Source organism: Mus musculus, chromosome 2, assembly GCF_000001635.26.
Source record: "Mus musculus strain C57BL/6J chromosome 2, GRCm38.p6 C57BL/6J".
NCBI lineage: Eukaryota > Metazoa > Chordata > Mammalia > Rodentia > Muridae > Mus > Mus musculus.
In genome coordinates, this window is record NC_000068.7 from 20329646 (window position 1) to 20348899 (window position 19254).

At 39.6% G+C, this 19254-nt stretch overlaps 1 protein-coding gene and 1 long non-coding RNA gene across 13 annotated transcripts in view; one reads left to right on the plus strand and one right to left on the minus strand.

Annotated features, from left to right (window-relative positions):
* The window catches only part of Gm17171, a 34786-nt gene extending 31172 nt beyond the window's left edge, over positions 1 to 3614 (minus strand). For all 3 annotated transcript variants that reach the window (XR_003953996.1, XR_003953995.1, XR_003953994.1), the window contains exon 1: positions 3574 to 3614. This is a non-coding gene — a long non-coding RNA (predicted gene 17171). The remainder of the gene's footprint in view (positions 1 to 3573) is intronic.
* The window catches only part of Etl4 (enhancer trap locus 4), a 900329-nt gene that overhangs the window by 419439 nt on the left and 461636 nt on the right, over positions 1 to 19254 (plus strand). For 9 of the 10 annotated variants that reach the window (XM_006497408.4, XM_006497426.3, XM_006497414.3 and 6 more), the window contains one exon: positions 10277 to 10464. The exons of the other annotated variant lie outside the window; for it this stretch is intronic. In XM_006497408.4, the coding sequence (XP_006497471.1) occupies positions 10277 to 10464 (188 nt within the window). The remainder of the gene's footprint in view (positions 1 to 10276; positions 10465 to 19254) is intronic. 10 annotated transcript variants of the gene reach the window in all.

A 19254-nucleotide genomic window follows, 5' to 3' on the forward strand; every position in this document is an offset into this window, starting at 1 on the left:
GTAAGAAAAGAACTTCACGTCTCTGAAGAAAGAAATCAAAGATCTCAGGAGACAGAAAGAACTCCCATATTCATGGATGGACAGGATTAATATAGTAAAAATTGCCATTTTGCCAAAAGCTATCTACCTATTCAATGCAATCCTCATCAAAATCTCAACTCAACTTTTCAAAGATTTAGAAAGAACAATTTGCAGATTCATTTGGAATAACAAAAAACCCAGGATAGCAAAAACTACTCTCAACAATAAAAGAACTTCTGGTGGAATTACTGTCCTTGACCTAAAGCTGTACTACAGAGCAATTGTGATAAAAACTGCATGGTATTGGTACAGTGACAGGCAGGTAGATCAATGGAATAGAATTGAAGACCCAGAAATGAATCCACACACCTATGGTCACTTGATCTTTGACAAGGGAGCTAAAACCATCCAGTGGAAAAAAGACAGCATTTTCAACAAATGGTGCTGGCAAAACTGGTGGTTATCATGTAGAAGAACTTGAATTGATCCATTCTTATCTCCTTGTACAAAGCTCAAGTCCAAGTGGATCAAGGACCTTCACATAAAATGAGATACACCAAAACTTATAGAAGAGAAAATGGGGAAGAACCTTAAAGATATGGGCACAGGGGAAAAATTCCTGAACAGAACTGCAATGGCTTATGCTATAAGATCAGGAATCGACAAATGGGACCTCATAAAATTGCAAAGCTTCTGTAAGGCAAAGGAAACTGTCAGTAAGACAAAAAGGTCACCAACGGATTGGGGAAAGATCTTCACCAATTCTACATTTGATAGAGGGCTAATATCCAATATATACAAAGAACTCAAAAAGTTAGACTCCAGAAAATCAAATAACCCTATTAAAAAATGGGGTACAGAGCTAAACAAAGAATTCTCATCTGAGGAATACCGAATGGCTAAAAAGCACTTTAAAAAAATGTTCAACATCCTTAGTCATCAGGGAAATACAAATCCAAACAACCCTAAGATTCCACCTCACACCAGTCAGAATGGCTAATACCAAAAATTTAGGTGATAGCAGATGCTGGAGAGGATGTGGAGAACACTCCTCCATTGCTGGAGGGATTGCAAGCTGGAACAACCACTCTGGAAATTCGTTTGGTGGTTCCTCAGAAAATTGGACATAGTACCGCCTGAGGACCCAGCAATACCCCTCCTGGGCATATACCCAGAAGATGCTCCATTATGTCCATGCAGCCTCATTTATAATAGCTAGAAGCTGGAAAGAACCCAGATGTCCCTCAACAGAGATATGGATACAGAAAATGTGGTACATTTATACAGTAGAGTGCTACTCAGCTATTAAAAACAAAGAATTTATGAAATTAGTAGGGAATTAGTAGGGGATCTGGGGGATATCATCCTGAGTGAGGTAACCCAATCACAAAAGAACACATGTGATATGCACTCACTGATAAGTGGATATTAGCCCTGAAGCTCAGAAGCTCGGAATACCCAAAATATAATTCTCAAAACACATGAAACTCAAGAAGAAGGAAGACTGTAGTGTGAATACACCCATGGAAAGAGTTACAGAGACAACGTGTGGAATAGAGACTGAAGAAATGGCCATCTAGAGACTGACTCACCTGGGGATCTATCCCATTTACAATCACCAAACCCAGATATTCTTGTGGATGCCAACACGTGCTTGCTGACAGAGGACTGATATAGCTCTCTCCTGAGAGTCTTTGCCAATGCCTCACAAATACAAAGGGATGCTTACAGCCATCCCTTGGACTGAGCATAGGGTCCCCAATGAAACAGCTAGAGGAAGGACCCAAGGAACTGAAGGGGATTGCAGCCCCATAGGAGGGACAACAATATGAACTAGACAGTACACCCCAGAGCTCCCAGGGAATAAACCACCAACCAAAGAGCACACATGATGGGACTCATGGCTCCAGCTACATATGCAGTAAAGGATGACCTAGTTAGACATCAAGGGGAAGAGAGGCCCTGTGAAGGCTGTATACCCCAGTGGGGGGGGGGGGGAATGCTGGGGCCAGAAAGCAGGAGTGGGTGGGTTGGTGAGTAGGGGTAGGGTGTTTTTTTGGAGGGAAAAGGGATCCATTTCAAATGTTATCCAGGAAAGGGGATAACATTTGAAATGGAAATAAAGAAAATATCCAAGAAAAAAAAGGTACAGGAAAACACCATCAAACATGTGAAGGAAAGTAACAAAACCATCCAGGATCTAGACATGGAACTAGAAACAATAAAGAAATCACAAAGGGAGACAGAAAACCTAGGAAAGAGATCAGGAGTCATAGATGCAAGCATCACCAACAAAATACAAGAGATAAAAGAGAGAATCTCAGGTGCATAAGATACCATAGAAAACATTGACACCACAGTGAAAGAAAACGCAGAAAGCAAAAAGCTCCTAATCCAAAACATCCAGGAAATCCAGGACACAATGAGAAGACAAAACTTAAGGATAGTAGATATAGAAGAGAGTGAAGATTCCCAACTTAAAGGGCCAGTAAATATTTTCCACAAAATTGTAGAAGAAAACTTCCCTAACCTAAAGAGATGCCCATGAACATACAAGAAGCCTACAAAACTCCAAATAGACTCAACCAGAAAAGAAATTCCTCCTGTCACATAATAATCAAAACACCAAATGCACAAAACAAAGAAAAAAATTTTAAATCAATAAGGGAAAAAGGTCAAGTGACATATAAAGGCAGACCTATCAGAATTAGACCAGACTTCTCCCTAAAGACTATAAAAGCTAGAAGATCCTGGGCAGATGTCATACAGACCCTAATAGAATACAAATGCCAGCTCAGGCTACTATACCCAGAAAAACTCCCAATTACCATAGATAAAGAAAACAAGATATTCCATGACAAAACCAAATTTACACAATATCTTTCCACAAATCCAGCCCTAGAAAGGATAATAGATGGAACACACCAACACAAGGTGTGAAACCCTAGAAGAAGCAAGAAAGTAATCTTTCAACAAACCCACACAAACATAATTCCACCTCTGACAAGATAAATTAACAGGAATTAACAATCACTTTTTCCTTAATGTCTCTTAATATGAAAATTAATATTACCAACATTCTCTAATCAATTGAAAATTTAAAATATGAGGAATTGGAAATTTGTCAGCTGTCGTTCCTTGGTCTCTCTAATTTGGTAATGGGAGAAATAGGTCAAATATTGTACAATCCATAAACACTTTCTGCTTGTTTGTATATGACAGAGTCTTGCTGTGTGCCACATAATGGTCTTGAAATCATGCTTCTCCCATCTCAGCCTCTCTATTAGTAGTATTGTTTATTTGATGTTTTTACACTATACTATGGCTTTCAGAACAGCTTACATATTTCAAAATTATTTATACAGCCAAAAGAAATGTAGACAATTAATTTGGGAGGTGGCTTGTAAAGAGAACAGCAAAGAGTGAGACTGAAGGCTTTGCTTGTCTTTTATAATTATTTTATCAATTTTGAAGAAGAGTACTTTATAAGTTACTCTTATTATGAGATGAATACTTTTCAAAATCATCACAGCCATTGAACCAGAATCTTACCTTTACCTAATGTCTGTGCCACCCTCCACGCAGAACCATTTTTCATTGAAACAGTTGATGAATGACTTCATGGATAGACCATCTTAATACACACACCATTTCTTAAATGAATGTAACCTGTTCCCTGCGGGCTGAGAATGACAACAATCACTCAAGTCAAATAGCTTTGACCATAGCAGGAAATCTGTATCCAAAAATCATGCCTACAATTCATTCCTTGGCACAGCAGAACTGTCAATTTTTAGCTTATCTACTATGGAGGTAAAAATCCTTTGGTGATGTGAGGGACATTGAAATACAGCCTTATTACAATGAACTCCAATGTCTAAAAACTGATTTTAAACTCTACTAAAAAACAAAAAAAACAAACAAACAGACTTTATCTATTTATGTTCATTAAAAAAACTAATAGTGATATGTTATTTTAAAATATTATACAATTAATATATTTTGAGTTATTTAAAATTTATATTGAGAAAATGTATGTATTTTCAGTATTGCTGTAGACAAATATTTACATAAGACTGTTCAATTGATTGTTTTATATCAAACAACTTTTGTTTGTGACAATATTTGTATAAATTTTAAAGAATATGATAAAAACGAAAGATATTGCAGGTTTGAAGGTGATGCTCTCTGGGAGGAGTTGGGTTATGAAAGGGAAAGAAGAATGTGATGTAAGTCTATTTATTCAAAATAAATTTTTAAATGTTAACAAATTCAGATAAATTGAAATTATGTATCTTTTCTCACCATAATGCAATAAAACTTAAATCAAAGGAAAAAAATTCAAGACAAACCATAGCATATATAACATGACCCTATCTCAAAAGTATAGATGAATAAATGAATGAGTACAGGTAGGAAGGAATGTTACAGGGAATGACTTCTTTACTTGATTTTAACATGAAGGTTTATGTAATAAATTACAACTGGATACTTGTACTTAGAGGTATTAAAATATAGGAATATATGTTTTAATTTTAAGTATCACACTGATTTCAGAAATGTGTAAAATTTTAAAATGTATGTTTTTGACATCAGATTTTCAGTGAGGAAAAAAATTGTATAATCTAAAATAAATCAATATGCTTAACATGAAAAAGAAAAAGAAAAAAAATTGCTGAGTCTTGCTACATTATGTTTCGCTAATGGAAAAACTGACATTAGTCCAGGAGAAAATAGCAAAATGGTTTTATAATCATTATAATTATGCCCTTTGATTTGTTGTAAAATTGACATTTTATAACTTTAAAGGTATCTTCATATTCATTAACTCACTTGAATGTTGAAACAATGCCATGATATATGACAGAGAATGCTTCCAGGTGATCCAGGTCTGAGCCGAAACGCCTTCTGAAGGGCTGCATGACAGGTCTGCATGCTCTTCTGATAGGATGAGCTTTGTCAAATGCTGCAAATCTGTTTCTTCTGACAGCTACTCAGCAAACAAGGTCAGGAGGCCAGGGAAGGTAATGGCCCAGAAGCCCTGGAGAGTCCCATGTGTGATTCCTGTGCTGCCTGGGGAGCACAGCAACCCTTTGTCCCCCATGGATGGGAAGCTGTCCTCTACATGGCTGTTCTGCCATTTGCCTGTGCATAGAGGTTTTCTTCCAGACAGGAGCTCCTGTGTTCATTTGACACAAACCATGTTCTATGTGGACACTGGAACTGTCAACCAGTATTCAAGATAGACAACACTTCCCAGGTCACTGCTGTGACGGGACAGGTGTCCTATGTCCATTCTCAGTACCCTTTTATAAATGATCTTAACTTCCGTGTTTAGAATCAGAGAAAGTTTACTGGAAGTCAATCAGAGGAATTTAAGGTAGCTAGGTGACAGACCAGTAAACATGGAAATAAGCAAACAGAATGAACAACCAATTATGATAACTTGTGCCGTCAGGATCTGGAAAACAGACTAGAGCAGGTAGGCATAGAGTGGCTCTGAGGAGGGCTTGAGACCAGAACCTATCATACATGCCGTTGCCCAGACTTAATCCAGGAGCTTCCACAGAGGTCAGAGGCCCAGAAGAAACTTAATGGGAGCAGTTATCATATTTACTCAAGGTACAGTCCTGAGTCCATAATATCCTCTGTATTCATGAGGAATAATATCAAAGCAAAGAAATCCCCAAGGTAGTGTGTGGGCCTGGGACATGGAGTTATGAAAAACTCGAGGTACACATTGGTCTGAGGGAAGGAAGGGAAGGCAGTGCCCGTTCAATAGTAGCTTGGTGTGATGGATGACACATGTTTATAATTTTAACTCAGGAGAAGAAGCAGGCTTGGGTGTTCCTGTCAGCTTGCTATATTAATACTTCCCTGTCTCAAAATAAGCCAAAATTCAATACCAATAATGATAAAAGTAGCTTGGGAAGATGTTCTCATGCAAACAAGACTAGTAGTGATGAGTTTGAATAAACTTGGTATTGCAAAAGAGGAGAACCCTACTTTGCTGAAGTGATGATAGTGACATTTGGAGACCAGAGGGCCTGAGAACAGAGGTTGTCCCTGGCATGTGCAGACTTGACGGAGTCTTTAAGGGATTGGACCACAGTATCCAGAGCAGATGGTAGGTTGGTTACCTCTTGGCGGTAGAAGAGAAATTGTCGTGGTAGATTTAAGCAGTGTCTCCAGAACAAGTCCACAGGAGTGTGACGGTGTCTGGAATGTGACAGTGTTTGTTCTGTGAAGCTCTTCTACACCCTGGGGTCCCTCATGGTTGGTTCAAGACTTTTTGTTATCCAGTGATAGTTTTGTTATCTTTAGACTATGATGATAAAATACCAGTGACTCTACAAACTAACTGCCCCCTTTCCCTTTTTGCTTGAATGCTAGGAAGCTCATGAGGAAACTTCTCAGTCTCTGGCCTCTATTATTAATTATTCTTTATTTTAAATTCACACAATTATTCCTAATAGCATATGCATTTTGCCAACCATTTTCGGCATTTTTACGAATAAAGTTTTTTATTTCTATTTTTTTAAGTGAGTCAAACCTCTCATATTCTGTGTTCCTTGTATGTGGTGGTTTCAGGCACATTTGGTGCCAGCTGACCAAGCAAATGCTTCTAGGTCAGCTCTCTTTTCTTTGTCTAAAACAAAAATATCCCACGCCATGTAGATGCCTGAGGGTTTGATACGCTCTGAGAGACAAAGCGTCTTGGGAAACTTCCAGTGAGTGGAGCGGGAAACTAATGGACCAGGTGGCACTTTCAGGCCTCGACCTTCTGCATAAGCCAGCCTCCTTCAAAGAGATGCACAAGTGTTAGTACAGACATTCAAGTCTGCCTTTTCAGTGACAGGGAAATGTTTCCCACCAGTATCCCAGCTCAAACTAAGCATGGCCACAGAACAAATGGGTGTCGTGAGGAGTGGTGAGAGCTTGGTGTTCACAGACAGATTCACCACACAGCCTGTGAGGGGCAGATCCAGAAGAAACAAACTAATCAACCAAGGTGCTGCAGCATCTGTGGTCTGGAACAGTCCTTTGGGGACCTTCACACAGGGATGCAGGCTAGAGCATCTCCCCAAGATGCTTAACTCCAGCTCCCATGAGTAAGAGACATGCCTGGAAATTGCTTTGGGAGGGCTTCCAGAAACCTAGCTCAGGTCTTCCCTGAATTGTTAACCTAATGGTCTAAGGTAAAGCTCAGAAATGTTCCATTTTGAGACTTCCAGATAATTCTATAATCTCTCAGGATCGCAAAATACACAGGGCTTAGAGATGGTTGTACCAGCAACAATGACCCCAGGATCCTAACACCAAGCTCATATTTTGTATATGTATATATTTTGTATAAATGTACACATGTGTGTACTGTTTAACCTGCATGCATGTATATTTTATATATATACACATATATACACATATATATACTTGACTAGATATATGGATCTCTAATACATATTATTTAATATATTATGTATATCATACTGGATGCCTGATTATTGGCTGAACATAATGTGCTATGTAAATGATTATGTATATGTATGTATCTTTGAATGATTAACATGTATTTTATATGTACATTCATAGACACAGGCATATTCTGTATATACACAGATATTCATATATATATATTTATACAATGTAAATGTCTCCCATTGGTTGTTTTTCTGGAGGATACTGGTATAGTCCCCACATCTTGCAGTTGACCATTTCATAACAATTTCATTGTTGGCTTTTTTTTTCCCGTCTTTTATAAGCAGGTCTGGTTATCTTGGGCCCTGTTGCAGACAAGTATGTTATACCCATATACAATGTGTCCTGCCAAATGTCTCACCCACTGGATAGGAAAACCACCTGTTTTAAGTGGCATCAGAGTACAGTTACAATTCTTTCCTGACATGGATCCCTCACTGGCTCGCCAGGCTCCAGTGCAATACCAGGTGCCACAGGCTCAACAGTCACGAGGTCTATACCTACGTGGGACCAAGCTCTATTGCTGGTGCTCATCTCTTTTGAGTTGGAAACCTGGTTGATGGGCCTTCAATGCAGTTATTCAGCTGGTGACAGGACCTGGGATAACCAGACCTGCTCATAAAAGACAGTCCTGCTAGGCTCTGATACACTGTGCTTAGCAGTCTATAGTATGTCCAACGTTAGTTTCTTTGCCAATTTTATTCCTGAAATGAAAGTGACTGCTAAGAAGATTCTAGAAAGAAGGAGCCTGAGGCAGCTTGAGGAGAGAGACATGGCTTTGGCAAAGATGAAGAAGCCTGGTGCAGCTGCAGCAAAACCTATCTGATTTGGACAGGAGTTTTAAAAGTGAAGGGGTCGATTCTAATTTGATGGTATAGATTTGATGATGCAGTGGGATTTGGAAAGGCACTGGCTCGTCGGCTCGTCGTCTTCTCAGCTTACCCTTCTCATCAAGCTTCTCTGGGTTTTATTGGTCTGAAATCACCAATGGGTTCCCATTGTGAAGCTTCCGCTCTGAGTTGGGATTTAAGTTTGTAACTCTGGTGCCTTGTTTGGTTGTGCTAGGTTTGGCATTAAAGTTGGAATTTTTGGAAGGATAGGGTGAAGAGGTAGTGTGTGCACACACATGAGTGTGTGTGTGTGTGTGTGTGTGTGTGTGTGTGTGTGTGTGTGTGTGTGTGTATGTGTGTGTGTTGTGTGTGTGTGTGTGTATGTGTGTGTGTGTGTGTGTGTGTGTGTGTGTGTGTGTGTGTGTGTTGTGTGGTAATTGTTACCATTTGTCAGATGAAGGACAGGTTTGTTACTGAATCAATCTGAATGGCATTCCTGGTAGGCCAATATTGCCCCACCTTTATTAACTAAATTCTGGAAATGTTTGTTTCTTTGGGCCAGGCCCACGTGTAAAATTCAGAGGTAATAACTATCCAAGTTGCTTCTAAAATTTATACACTCCCTGGCCTCTAATTCTCACCTGAAAAGTGTTAAATCACTATGCATTTATCAGGGTATTTGCACACTAAGGGCCATTATATGATCACAGATTCCTAGAACCTTTTGTAGTTCTTAGAGTATTTGTGCAGTTTATCCCTGAGGGAACATAGAATAACTGAGGTTGAAAACAGCTTTACCTCAAATAGTAAAAAAATCACTGACATGGGAAATAAAGAGGGAAAAAAGTTCTCCTTAGTTGGAAAGGTGCTACATGCTTCCAGCGGGCTCTGCATGGTTCGTAGTTGAAAGAACTGTTTCTGCCTAACGAAAACCGAACCCATGAACACTCCTTCTTTTCACATGTTACATGTTACTATCCGTCTTTCAGAAAGCAGTACAACTATTCACTAGAAGTAACTCCAGGCTCTGTAAAGGGTAAAATAACCTAGTCCCAGATTTGCAGAGAGACAGAGAGACAGAGAGAAAGACAGAGAGACAGTGAAACAGAGAGACAGGGGCAGATAGAGACAGAGAGAGAAAGAGACAGAGAGAGGGGGAAATATACATGCATATGCACACACCCCACACTCCCTCATACAGGCTTACAGCTCCCCTCTCATCATTTCCTGGTGCCGCATAGCAACCCCAAGAGGCATGGAAAATACATACAGTCTTCTGGTTTCTCTCTTTTGCACGGTGCTCTTCAGAGTCAGTAAACACTAGAAGTGTTTCTGTAGGTGGGTATCCATTGCAGGTCCATTTTTGGATTATAATCTAGGAATGTACTAAGGCACAGGAATATTTGCTTGAACACATGCCTGGAAACTAAACAGGGCACAAGCACCATAGATCTGCAAACCTCGCATCTGGCTCATTTTCACATATTGTACCTGAGTGGGAGGGGCTGCTACGTTCATTTTCCATTTCTGGGCTGTCCAGCGTCTAGTCTGAACGTGCTGGGGACTTCCCAGAGTGTGCATGTATGCATATTTCACATTCCCTGTCCCAGAATCTGCAGGTCACTGGAGTTGGAGCATTTACTATTACAACTGCCACTTTCATCTTTGAAACCCATATCCATCCATTCCACGCATCCAGTGAAGGGGTGATGTGGCTGCAGGATGCCTTTGTTTAATAAACAAAAAGCAAACAAAAAAACAAGTGGCCCAGCCCAGCCTAACACTTCCTATTCAGCTGAACACACTGTCACTGGCTGTTGAGAAGTGACTCTCAAGAATTTGCTGCCCCAGCAGGTACCATTCTAGAGCTGGGCTTTTTTTGTTTGGGGGTTTTGGATTTTTTTTCCCCGGTCGTTTAAAATGTCTAAATCCTCCCGCTCGGCTAGATCCTTCTTTACAAACGCAGCTGCTAAGTTGCCGTCCTCTAAGAAGGATGATTTAAGCAGCAAGCAGAAGAAAACCAGCCGAGGTGACAAGACAGAGAGAATTGGAAGCGAAGGAAACTTGACAGAGTATCAGCAGGTGCAGGCTGCAGCAACTTCAGCTCAGAGGAAGGCAGCGGCGGCTCACAAAGGTAAGGCTGCAGCGGGGCTTTCCTCTAGTGTGCCTAGAAACTTCCTGCTTGGACCCTGCCCTGTAACTGGCATAGATTCTGTTTAGCTCTGTTTGTGTGCACGCCCTTTCCTGGCACCTTGGAGCGAGCGCACTGTAAAATAACCCGTCGTTAAGACTGTAGAACTCATAGTGCCTTGATTAACTAAAGAACTGTGTAAGAAAGGCTGGGTTCTCTTTCAGATGAGACTTCATTTGTGCATTCTGGGCTCTTTCATAACCTAAACATGGCTGGGTAAAGTTTCGTATTGCTTGTTTACATGGAAATAGAAAAGATGTCCTAAAGCCACGTCACTAATTAGCAGAAGAAAGTTAGCATGTTTACTTATTGGTCGTCTCTGTTTAAAACGGTGTGTCTCTGAAACGCTAATCTGATTCCATAGTTCTTTGCCAAGGAAAGCAAAACTTCCTGCTAACCTGGGTACCTGGATAAGCCCTCTTAGGTGTGTGTGAGCGTATGTCCCTCGATAGGAATACTGTTGAATATTTGACCTGGAGTTGAAAAATGTTAAACTACCGAGAACTTTTATTAGTGTGGACAATCATAAGAGCAACAAAATTGTATTTTTTAAATGTGATCCTAATTTCTCCCATTTTTATCAAGAACTATACATTAAAATTTCTAAGAAGTCTTTAATAATGCTTAATTTAATACGTTTTGAGGTCTCACTGAACAATATAATAGCTTCATCCTGGAACGAAAAGTTTATATTTTATTCAAAAGAATCAATTCATTTTATAATTTTGACCATGGCTTCTTTTGTTTAAAACTATTAGAAAAAAATCTACAATGATACATTCTTGTGCTATATCATATTCCAAACATGCAAATGTCTTTCTGGGAATACACCCATTTCTCCTTACCTTTGTTGTTTTTCTGTCCATTTGAGCCTTGAAATGTTTGTATAAAAACTGGAGCCAAAAGACCCTGTGAAGAGTAGAGCACAGAATGAACGTGTAAGACTTTGGCAGGATTGATAGAAGTCGGTAGAGGCTGAATCTTGGCTATGGTGATAACCATTAGCATTCAGTGAAAAAGAACACCAACCCACCCCACCTACAGAATGTTCACACATTTTTGGTATACACAGCTGGGTGTCTCTGACCTAGCCAGGGAGACCTTTACAGAGAGCCTTAGTCCAAAGATTCTTGATCATGCTGACCCTCTTCTGGCTCGTTTGGGGGTGCACCTGAACAGACTTTGTGGGTAAAATGTTTGCTAGCAGGTTTTGGGGGGGCACTTGGTTTAAAAGCCATTAAAATAAGAATCTTTATCACAGTATAGGATCAATAGAGATAATGGTATTTTTGTTTAAAAAAATTAAATGAGAAGATTATAAACTTATACAGTGGTATTTAATTTGAATCTCTTGTGGAGGAAAAGAAAAATTAACACAATAAAAATTTTGACATTGACAGCAGGATGGGGTTAATTTGAAAGACATCATGAGAATGCACATGTATCTTTATATTTAATCAGAATTCTTTTACAAAGCAACCCCTCTGTCCTGGTTAAGGTTATTTATTGCTGTAATGAAACACCAGAACCAAAATCAAGTTGGGGAAGAAAGTGTTTATTCCACTTACATTTCTATATGGTAGTCCACCATTGAAGGAAGTCGGGGTAAGAACCTGGAGGCAGAAACTGATGCAGAGGCCAAGGAGGGGTGCTGCTTACTGCCTTGATCTCCATGGCTTACTCAGCCTGCTTTCCTAGAGAATCCAATACTACCAGTGTAGTCCCACTCACATAGGGCTGGGTCCTCTCCAATCAATCACTAATTAAGGAAATACCTTTTAGCCTTGCCTACAGCTGGAACTTATGGAGGCATTTTGTCAACTGAGACTCCCTCCTCTCCAATGACTATAGCTATATCAAGTTGACATAAAACCTGCCAACACGTTTATATCATATAGTGTTCATGGGTACCTCTCCTTAGAAAGCAGGAAAAATCACTGAAGTGTGTGTCTTGGGATTAAGAAATCCAAGGCCGAAGAGATGGTTTATGGGTAAAGGTGATCCCCACCAAACCTGTTGTCCTTAGTTCCACATGGTGAAAATAAAGAACTAACTAACACAAGATCCTCCGACTGACACACTTCTGCCTTCCTCTCCTCTCCTCTCCTCTCCTCTCCTCTCCTCTCCTCTCCTCTCCTCTCCTCTCCCCTCCCCTCCCCTCCCCTCCCCTCCCCTCCCCTCCCCTCCCCTCCCCTCCCCTCTCCTCGTCTCTCTCTCTCTCTCTCTCTCTCTCTCTCTGTGTTACACACACACACAGAGAAATAGATAGATTGATAGTTAGATGGATAAATGATAGATAGGTTGATAGATAGATACATAGATAGATAGATACATAGATAGATAGATACATAGATAGAGACGGAAAGAAAGAAAGAAAGAAAGAAAGAAAGAAAGAAAGAAAGAAAGAAAGAAAGAAAGAAAGAAAGAAAGAAAGAAAGAAAGAAAGAAAGAAAGAAAGAAAGAAAGAAAAATAATTCCTGGGGCTGGAAACACAACTCAGTGACAAAGCATTGGCCTAGTATGTGAGGCCCCGGGTTCAATCTCTAGCACTACCAAAGAAAAACGAAAATTAATCCAAAGCCAATCATAGTGGTGCATACCTATAACTCCAACACTTGGGAAGCTGAGGCAAAATGACTGCCATTTTGAGACAAGCTTGAATTGCATAGTTCTTCAGGCTAGCAAGACCCTATCTCAAAATATCAAGCAATTCCAGTAATGTCGAAAATACCACTGGGTCTGAGATTGAGTTGAGCTATGGCATTGCTGGCCTCACTGAGGTCTTGGTGTTACCATTCAGAAAGTTGCATATATTTGTCCTCTGGCTTGGTCTTCGTCAATGTCTATGTCTTTGTCTATGTCTGGTTTCTTGTTCACCAAGAACATTTTAAATTTTGTTTAAAGCCTGTGTCTCTCATTTAGTACATTTTACAAGTAACAATAGGACTTTTCCTTCATCTGCTCCCATCCCTTGTACACCTCTTGAATGTTATGTTCTTAGCCTTTATTTCACATTAGATTATTGATACCATGAGTTGTTATCACAGCTAGGTTCTCCGTGGATTATCTGTTGATCATGTCTGAACATTGTAAATGAACAAAGTGTATAGCTAAGATACTTGGCTGCTGCCAGGTAACTGTGGAGCAGAGCTTAGACAAACTGCTACAAGTATTTTCATGCCTAATGCAAGAAACCCCATGTTATCATTTCCTTATTTCTCCAAGGGAAGAAACGCCTTTCTGTCCAACATGTGTTTCTCAGTTTCCTTCTGCCATGGTGTTTCTAGAACACAGAACGATCAAGAGAAAAGCTAAATGGGAAGAAAACGTTCTGAGTGTTTGCAGTCCCCAAATACCTTTATTCTTTTTCATGCCTGCAGGATAATTTGAGTGGGTATGGATTTCTAGATTGAATGTCACTCATGAATTCGCAGCTTCCTTTGTGGGTAACACCATTGTTCTCTATTTCAAAGTTTTCAAGATCTCCTATTTATCTTTGATGTTTGAGAACTTTCCTGAAGTGTTTGAAAGTGTCAGGTTTTTATCCATTTTGACTAGATCTTTAATGGGCTCTTTCAAGTCAAAGAGTGCCCTCTGCTCACACTGTCCTGCTACTTCTTAGGAGATATATCCTTCGTATTTGCTCTCTTTTTCTCCGTGTGAACCTCTAGGACTCTGCTGTTACTCTGTGAAGTTTATCTTCACTTACATTTTTAATGCACATTTTACTTTTTGGAGTTTCTTGATTTCATTTTCCATTCCCTCTGCAATATAATTATAATCATTATATTGTGAATTCCTCGAGAGTTTTATCACTCTAAGTTTGAGACCATAGTACATGACATTGCTTTATGTGTATAAGCAGTGTGCCTATGAGGTAGTCACTTAACACAGTGATCACTGCCTATTTTACTTTGAGTTCCTACGCAAATCAAGTTCAACAACATGGTTAACTGCACTCCTGGGATGCTGATGTGCTTCTCATTCCCAACCTAAGACCCAGGTTGACTCCTGCTTCCTTAGGATCATAGCATTCATAAGATTCTCCCAGGAAGAACTTCCAGCATGTGATAATCATCCAAATGGAAGGTCGGTGTTGAAGTGTTCCCTGAAAGAGGCTAGGATTATCCAGGTCAGGGTATGAGTCAGTGAGAGAGACTGGAACATCTCTTTCTGAGCAGCGTTCCCTCCTGTTCAGATATACTCCTCTGGATGGCACCATCCTGGTTTCATTAATTGATTTTTATTTACTTGTGAGGTACTAGAAATTGAGTCTGGGGCCAAGTAATGCTAAGTAAATGTTGTACCAATGAATGACACTTGAAATATTATAGCTATTATGTGTGTGTGTGCATATATATACATATATATACATATATATATATATATATATATATATATATATATATATATATATATATGCAGCATGATGTGGAGGAAGCCTATATGCCATGGCACATGTGTATATTGTGGTTTCAAGAATCCAACTCATTGTCATTAGATTCCTGAGGCAAGCAATTTACCCACTGAGCCATCTCATTAGGCCCAGCTCTTGAGTTTTAAATTTGGTTTCCACTCAGCTATTCAAAATAAATCAGTCTTAAAACTAGACATGAGGGCTGGTGAGATGGCTCAGTGGGTAAGAGCACCCGACTGCTCTTCCGATAGTCTGGAGTTCAAATCCCAGCAACCACGTGGTGGCTCACAACCATCCGTAACGAGATCTGACACCCTCTTCTGGAGTGTCTGAAGACAGCTACAGTGTACTTACATATAATAAATAAATAAATCTTTTTTAAAAAAAACCAAAAAACTAGACGTGAATACCAACAAGACTGGTTTGAAGAAATAGCTTCCCTTCTCTCCTATACTTTCTGTGATGAAGAATATGGTGGTGGTGATTTCTAATCTCTTGAGTTCTACCACTGTGACTAGCACAATTGTAAGCAGCCTTGGGAAATCCAATAACTTAGTGCTATTATTTAGCAGATTAGGAAATTGAAACAGAAAGTTTGAGGGAGTTTCTCAAAACCATTAGTCAGGAAGTCATAGAACCAGAATTCTAAAGAATTATTTATTTTATGTATATGAGTACACTGTAGCTGTCTTCAGACATACCAGAGGAGAACATCAAATACCATCACAGATGGTTGTGAGTCACCATGTGGTTCCTGGAATTGAACTCAGGATCTCTGGGAGAACAGTCACTGATCTTAACTGCTGAGAAATCTTTCCAGTCAGAACCCGAACTCTAATTCCATTTTATTAATTAAAATATAATTACATCAGCTGGCGATGGTGCCTCATGGCTTTAATTCCAGGACTCAGGAGACCAGAGACAGGTGGATCTCTGTGAGTTTGAAGCCAGCCTAGTCTGCAGAGCAAGTTCCAGGACAGTCAAAGCTACACAGAGAAACCTATCTAGAAAAAAATTCTCCTCTGCCTTCCTCCAGCTCTTCCCTTTTATCCTTCTTTCCTCCTGCTCAAATTCATGGCCTCTTTTTCTTTTGTTGTTATTGTTTCATATATATGAATATATGCCTGAATATGTAAATACAACATGCTGAGTTCATTTATTGTTGCTTGTCTGTATTAGATTGTAGGACAGATCACTTGGTACTGGATAACCAATTGGGGGATAATCCCTGGGGATGTCTAGTTCTCCTCTCTCCCCAGTCAATGTTTGCCTATAGTTCTTTATCTCGGGGTGAGGCCCAGTAAGATTGCTGTTTTATTCAATAGTATGCCTATTGATAGTATCATTGCTTAAGTCTTCTTTAGGCAGCTATATGGTTGAGGTACCATGAGTGTAATTCATTGTCATTTCTAGGATAAAACGACACAATATCCCAGCAGACTTCCTGGTCCTCTGGCTCTTACAGTGTTTCTGTCCTCCTCTTTTGAGCTCTTCCTCGAGGGTTGTGACAATTGGGTTGTACTTGTATCAACTGGGACCTGGCCACAATGAGTTGTTCTCTGTATTTTGATCCATTGTGACTTTTTGTAATGTAAAGAGTGGTTTCTTTGATGAAGGATGAGAACCATGTTTATTTGTAAGCATAAAGATTTAGAATGCAGATAGGAAGTAATTCCATCAGTTTTATCTCCTGATCTTCTACAGTTGACCTCTATGCTAAAGCACCTGTCTATAAAGAGCAAGCATCTGCTCATTGAAGGAATGAAGAAGGCTGGCCAAACTTAGAAACTGCTCAGTCTGGTCCCCGAGAAAGGAAAACTTTTGGTGACATTCTACAACTCAACACAAGCTCTTTTGAGGCATCATCTCTATCCGAGGCTGAGGAAGGAGCAGTGCAACTCAGGGGTAGCCTGGGAGACAGAAAAATAGAGAAGAAACGAGATAGGCTTCTGCGCTGAGCCACTGTTCATTATCTAGCATTGCTCTTTATTAAACAAATCCAAGACGTGGGAAAGGAAGCAAACAAGATTCAGAATGCTTAAGCATGTCACAATCTGTGAATGCTATCTTAACATGGAAAATTCTGTTGTACACATGAGCATCACCATCCTAATGCCTGTATTCATGCTCAAAGAATCTCTCTCTCCTCTGTCTCTCTGTCTCTCTCTGTCTCTTTCTCTGTCTCTCTCTCTCTGTCTGTCTCTGTCTCTGTCTCTGTCTCTGTCTCTGTCTCTGTCTCTGTCTCTGTCTCTCTCTCTCTCTCTCTCTCTCTCTCTCTCTCTCTCTCTCCATATGAGTCAAGCAAGTTTTTTCCCATCAGGCATGACCTAATGGGCCAAATTCAAGCCTGTAGGCCTCAAATCACTCAACTCTAATTCGGTTCTGACACAAGACTCCCTCTGTGGCCTTGAGCAAGACAATTATCCTTCCTGACTGAGTCTAGTCAGCCATTAAAGAATAATAAGACGTGGTTTCTGGGAAGAAGATTGCTGTGGATTAATGACTTAGTTAATGTGTGTCTGGTGTTTTCAAGAGTCAGTGCCCCACATAAGTAATCAAAGTCAAGAACAATGAGATCTCTGTTTATCTGCAAATGCGGAAGAAGGTAAAAATTTACACTCTCACAAGTATTATGCATGTATTCTGGCATGGTTACCTCATGCCAGAAAAGATCCATTATGATCCCTGGCTCATAAGCCTTATACTGTTATTTATGGCAAAGAGGTAACCTCGCATGCTCTTGTCTACTAGAGGACCTACTGACTTTAATTGCTTGTGGAAGCCTGAGGCCTAATGTTGTCCACCTTGGTAAATCACAAATATTAGAAATCTGAGGAAAAAAGTCTCTATTTTCTCTAGTAACATATATATTTATTCTGAATTCTACCGATGATGGTGATGATGTTAAACCCTGGCACAGTGGATGAGCAGAAAAGGTAGCCCTTGTTTTCAGGAGGCAGACCCTCATAGTGGTGTACTGGTTGTATTGTGTCTTCTGATAACATGTGAGTAATAATGACAGGAAGCAGTTATCCAATGGAAAGACCTGTCCGATGTCTAGTGTTTTCTAGAAGTGACATATTTGTAGTGAGCATGCCCTTTTCTTTCTGATTGCCTTTGCAATCAGAGATCAGTTTCATCCAATATTTGAGGAAAGCTGATATCAAAGAGGACTGCTTTTAACTCAACAAAGCAATGGTAACTGATACTCCAGCCCACTCAGTTCATAGCTTTGGCTCATCACCAATGCCAGGCAGTCCAGATTCATGCATCCAGCACCTGTATAGACCAATAAATTTCTCCTCATGCTATTAAAATGTGCATGCCTTTCTCTGGATGGTTATATTACAGAAGAAAATTTAACCTTTTGAATGTTTCTTTCCAGTTACTTCAAGCCAACTTTTCTCTAAATATAGCATGAAATATGACTGTGTGAATATTTAAAATAACTCTTAAATCTGGAGTTCTCTTTATTTTCTTTAACCAACCATACATATGCTTTTAGGACCTATGAAAAGCAAGGGTGGGCTTGTATAGATATATATTTTCCTCATATTTTATTTGCTTCCTGGATTCTGTTAGTGTTTACTGTGGGAGTTTGGAAATCACTTCTGGGATTAAGTTAACCTGGGATTGTCTTTGTTTAATGTATACTAGTCTGCTAAGCATACAGAGACTCATGAGTGTAATACCTTAACAATTAATCTCACCCTTTAGATGTAATACAGAAAAAGCCAGAGTTACTTCTTTTTGCCTTTTAAGTCAGTGCTTCCATCTGTCCAATACATCCTAAGTGAAAAAGACAAAACCTGCTAGATGTCTCCAGGTTGCCCCTCAAATCTTCTCTTCTTTCCCAAGGAGTCGAATTGATCTTGGATATATACAGTCTCTTGTGCTATGTGCCTCATTAGCTCTCTGGTTTTGCTTGCTTATTTCAAGTCCAGAAAGAAAAGAATGGGCATTGATCAAGCAATGACTGTTAAAAAAAAAAAAAAAAAAAAGCTTCTCTCTTCATTACTCCCAGGGGACTAAATGAATGTTTCTCACTTCAAAAAACTGAAAAGGAAATATGAATTTTTGTTATTGTTTTACTAGAATTTTGAACAAAAGGAACAAACTATCTACAAACTTTAAAAGGTGCTCTTTTCTAAAATTTGTATTAGGCTCAGCATTTAAAAATAATGGCTGTTCTTCCGAGGGTTCTGGGTTCAGTTCCCAGTAGGGCTCATAACCATCTGTAGCTCTAGTTCCAGCGGATCTGGAGTCTTTCTCTGGCCTCCACAAGCACCTGGAACACAGGTGTACACATGCAGCTA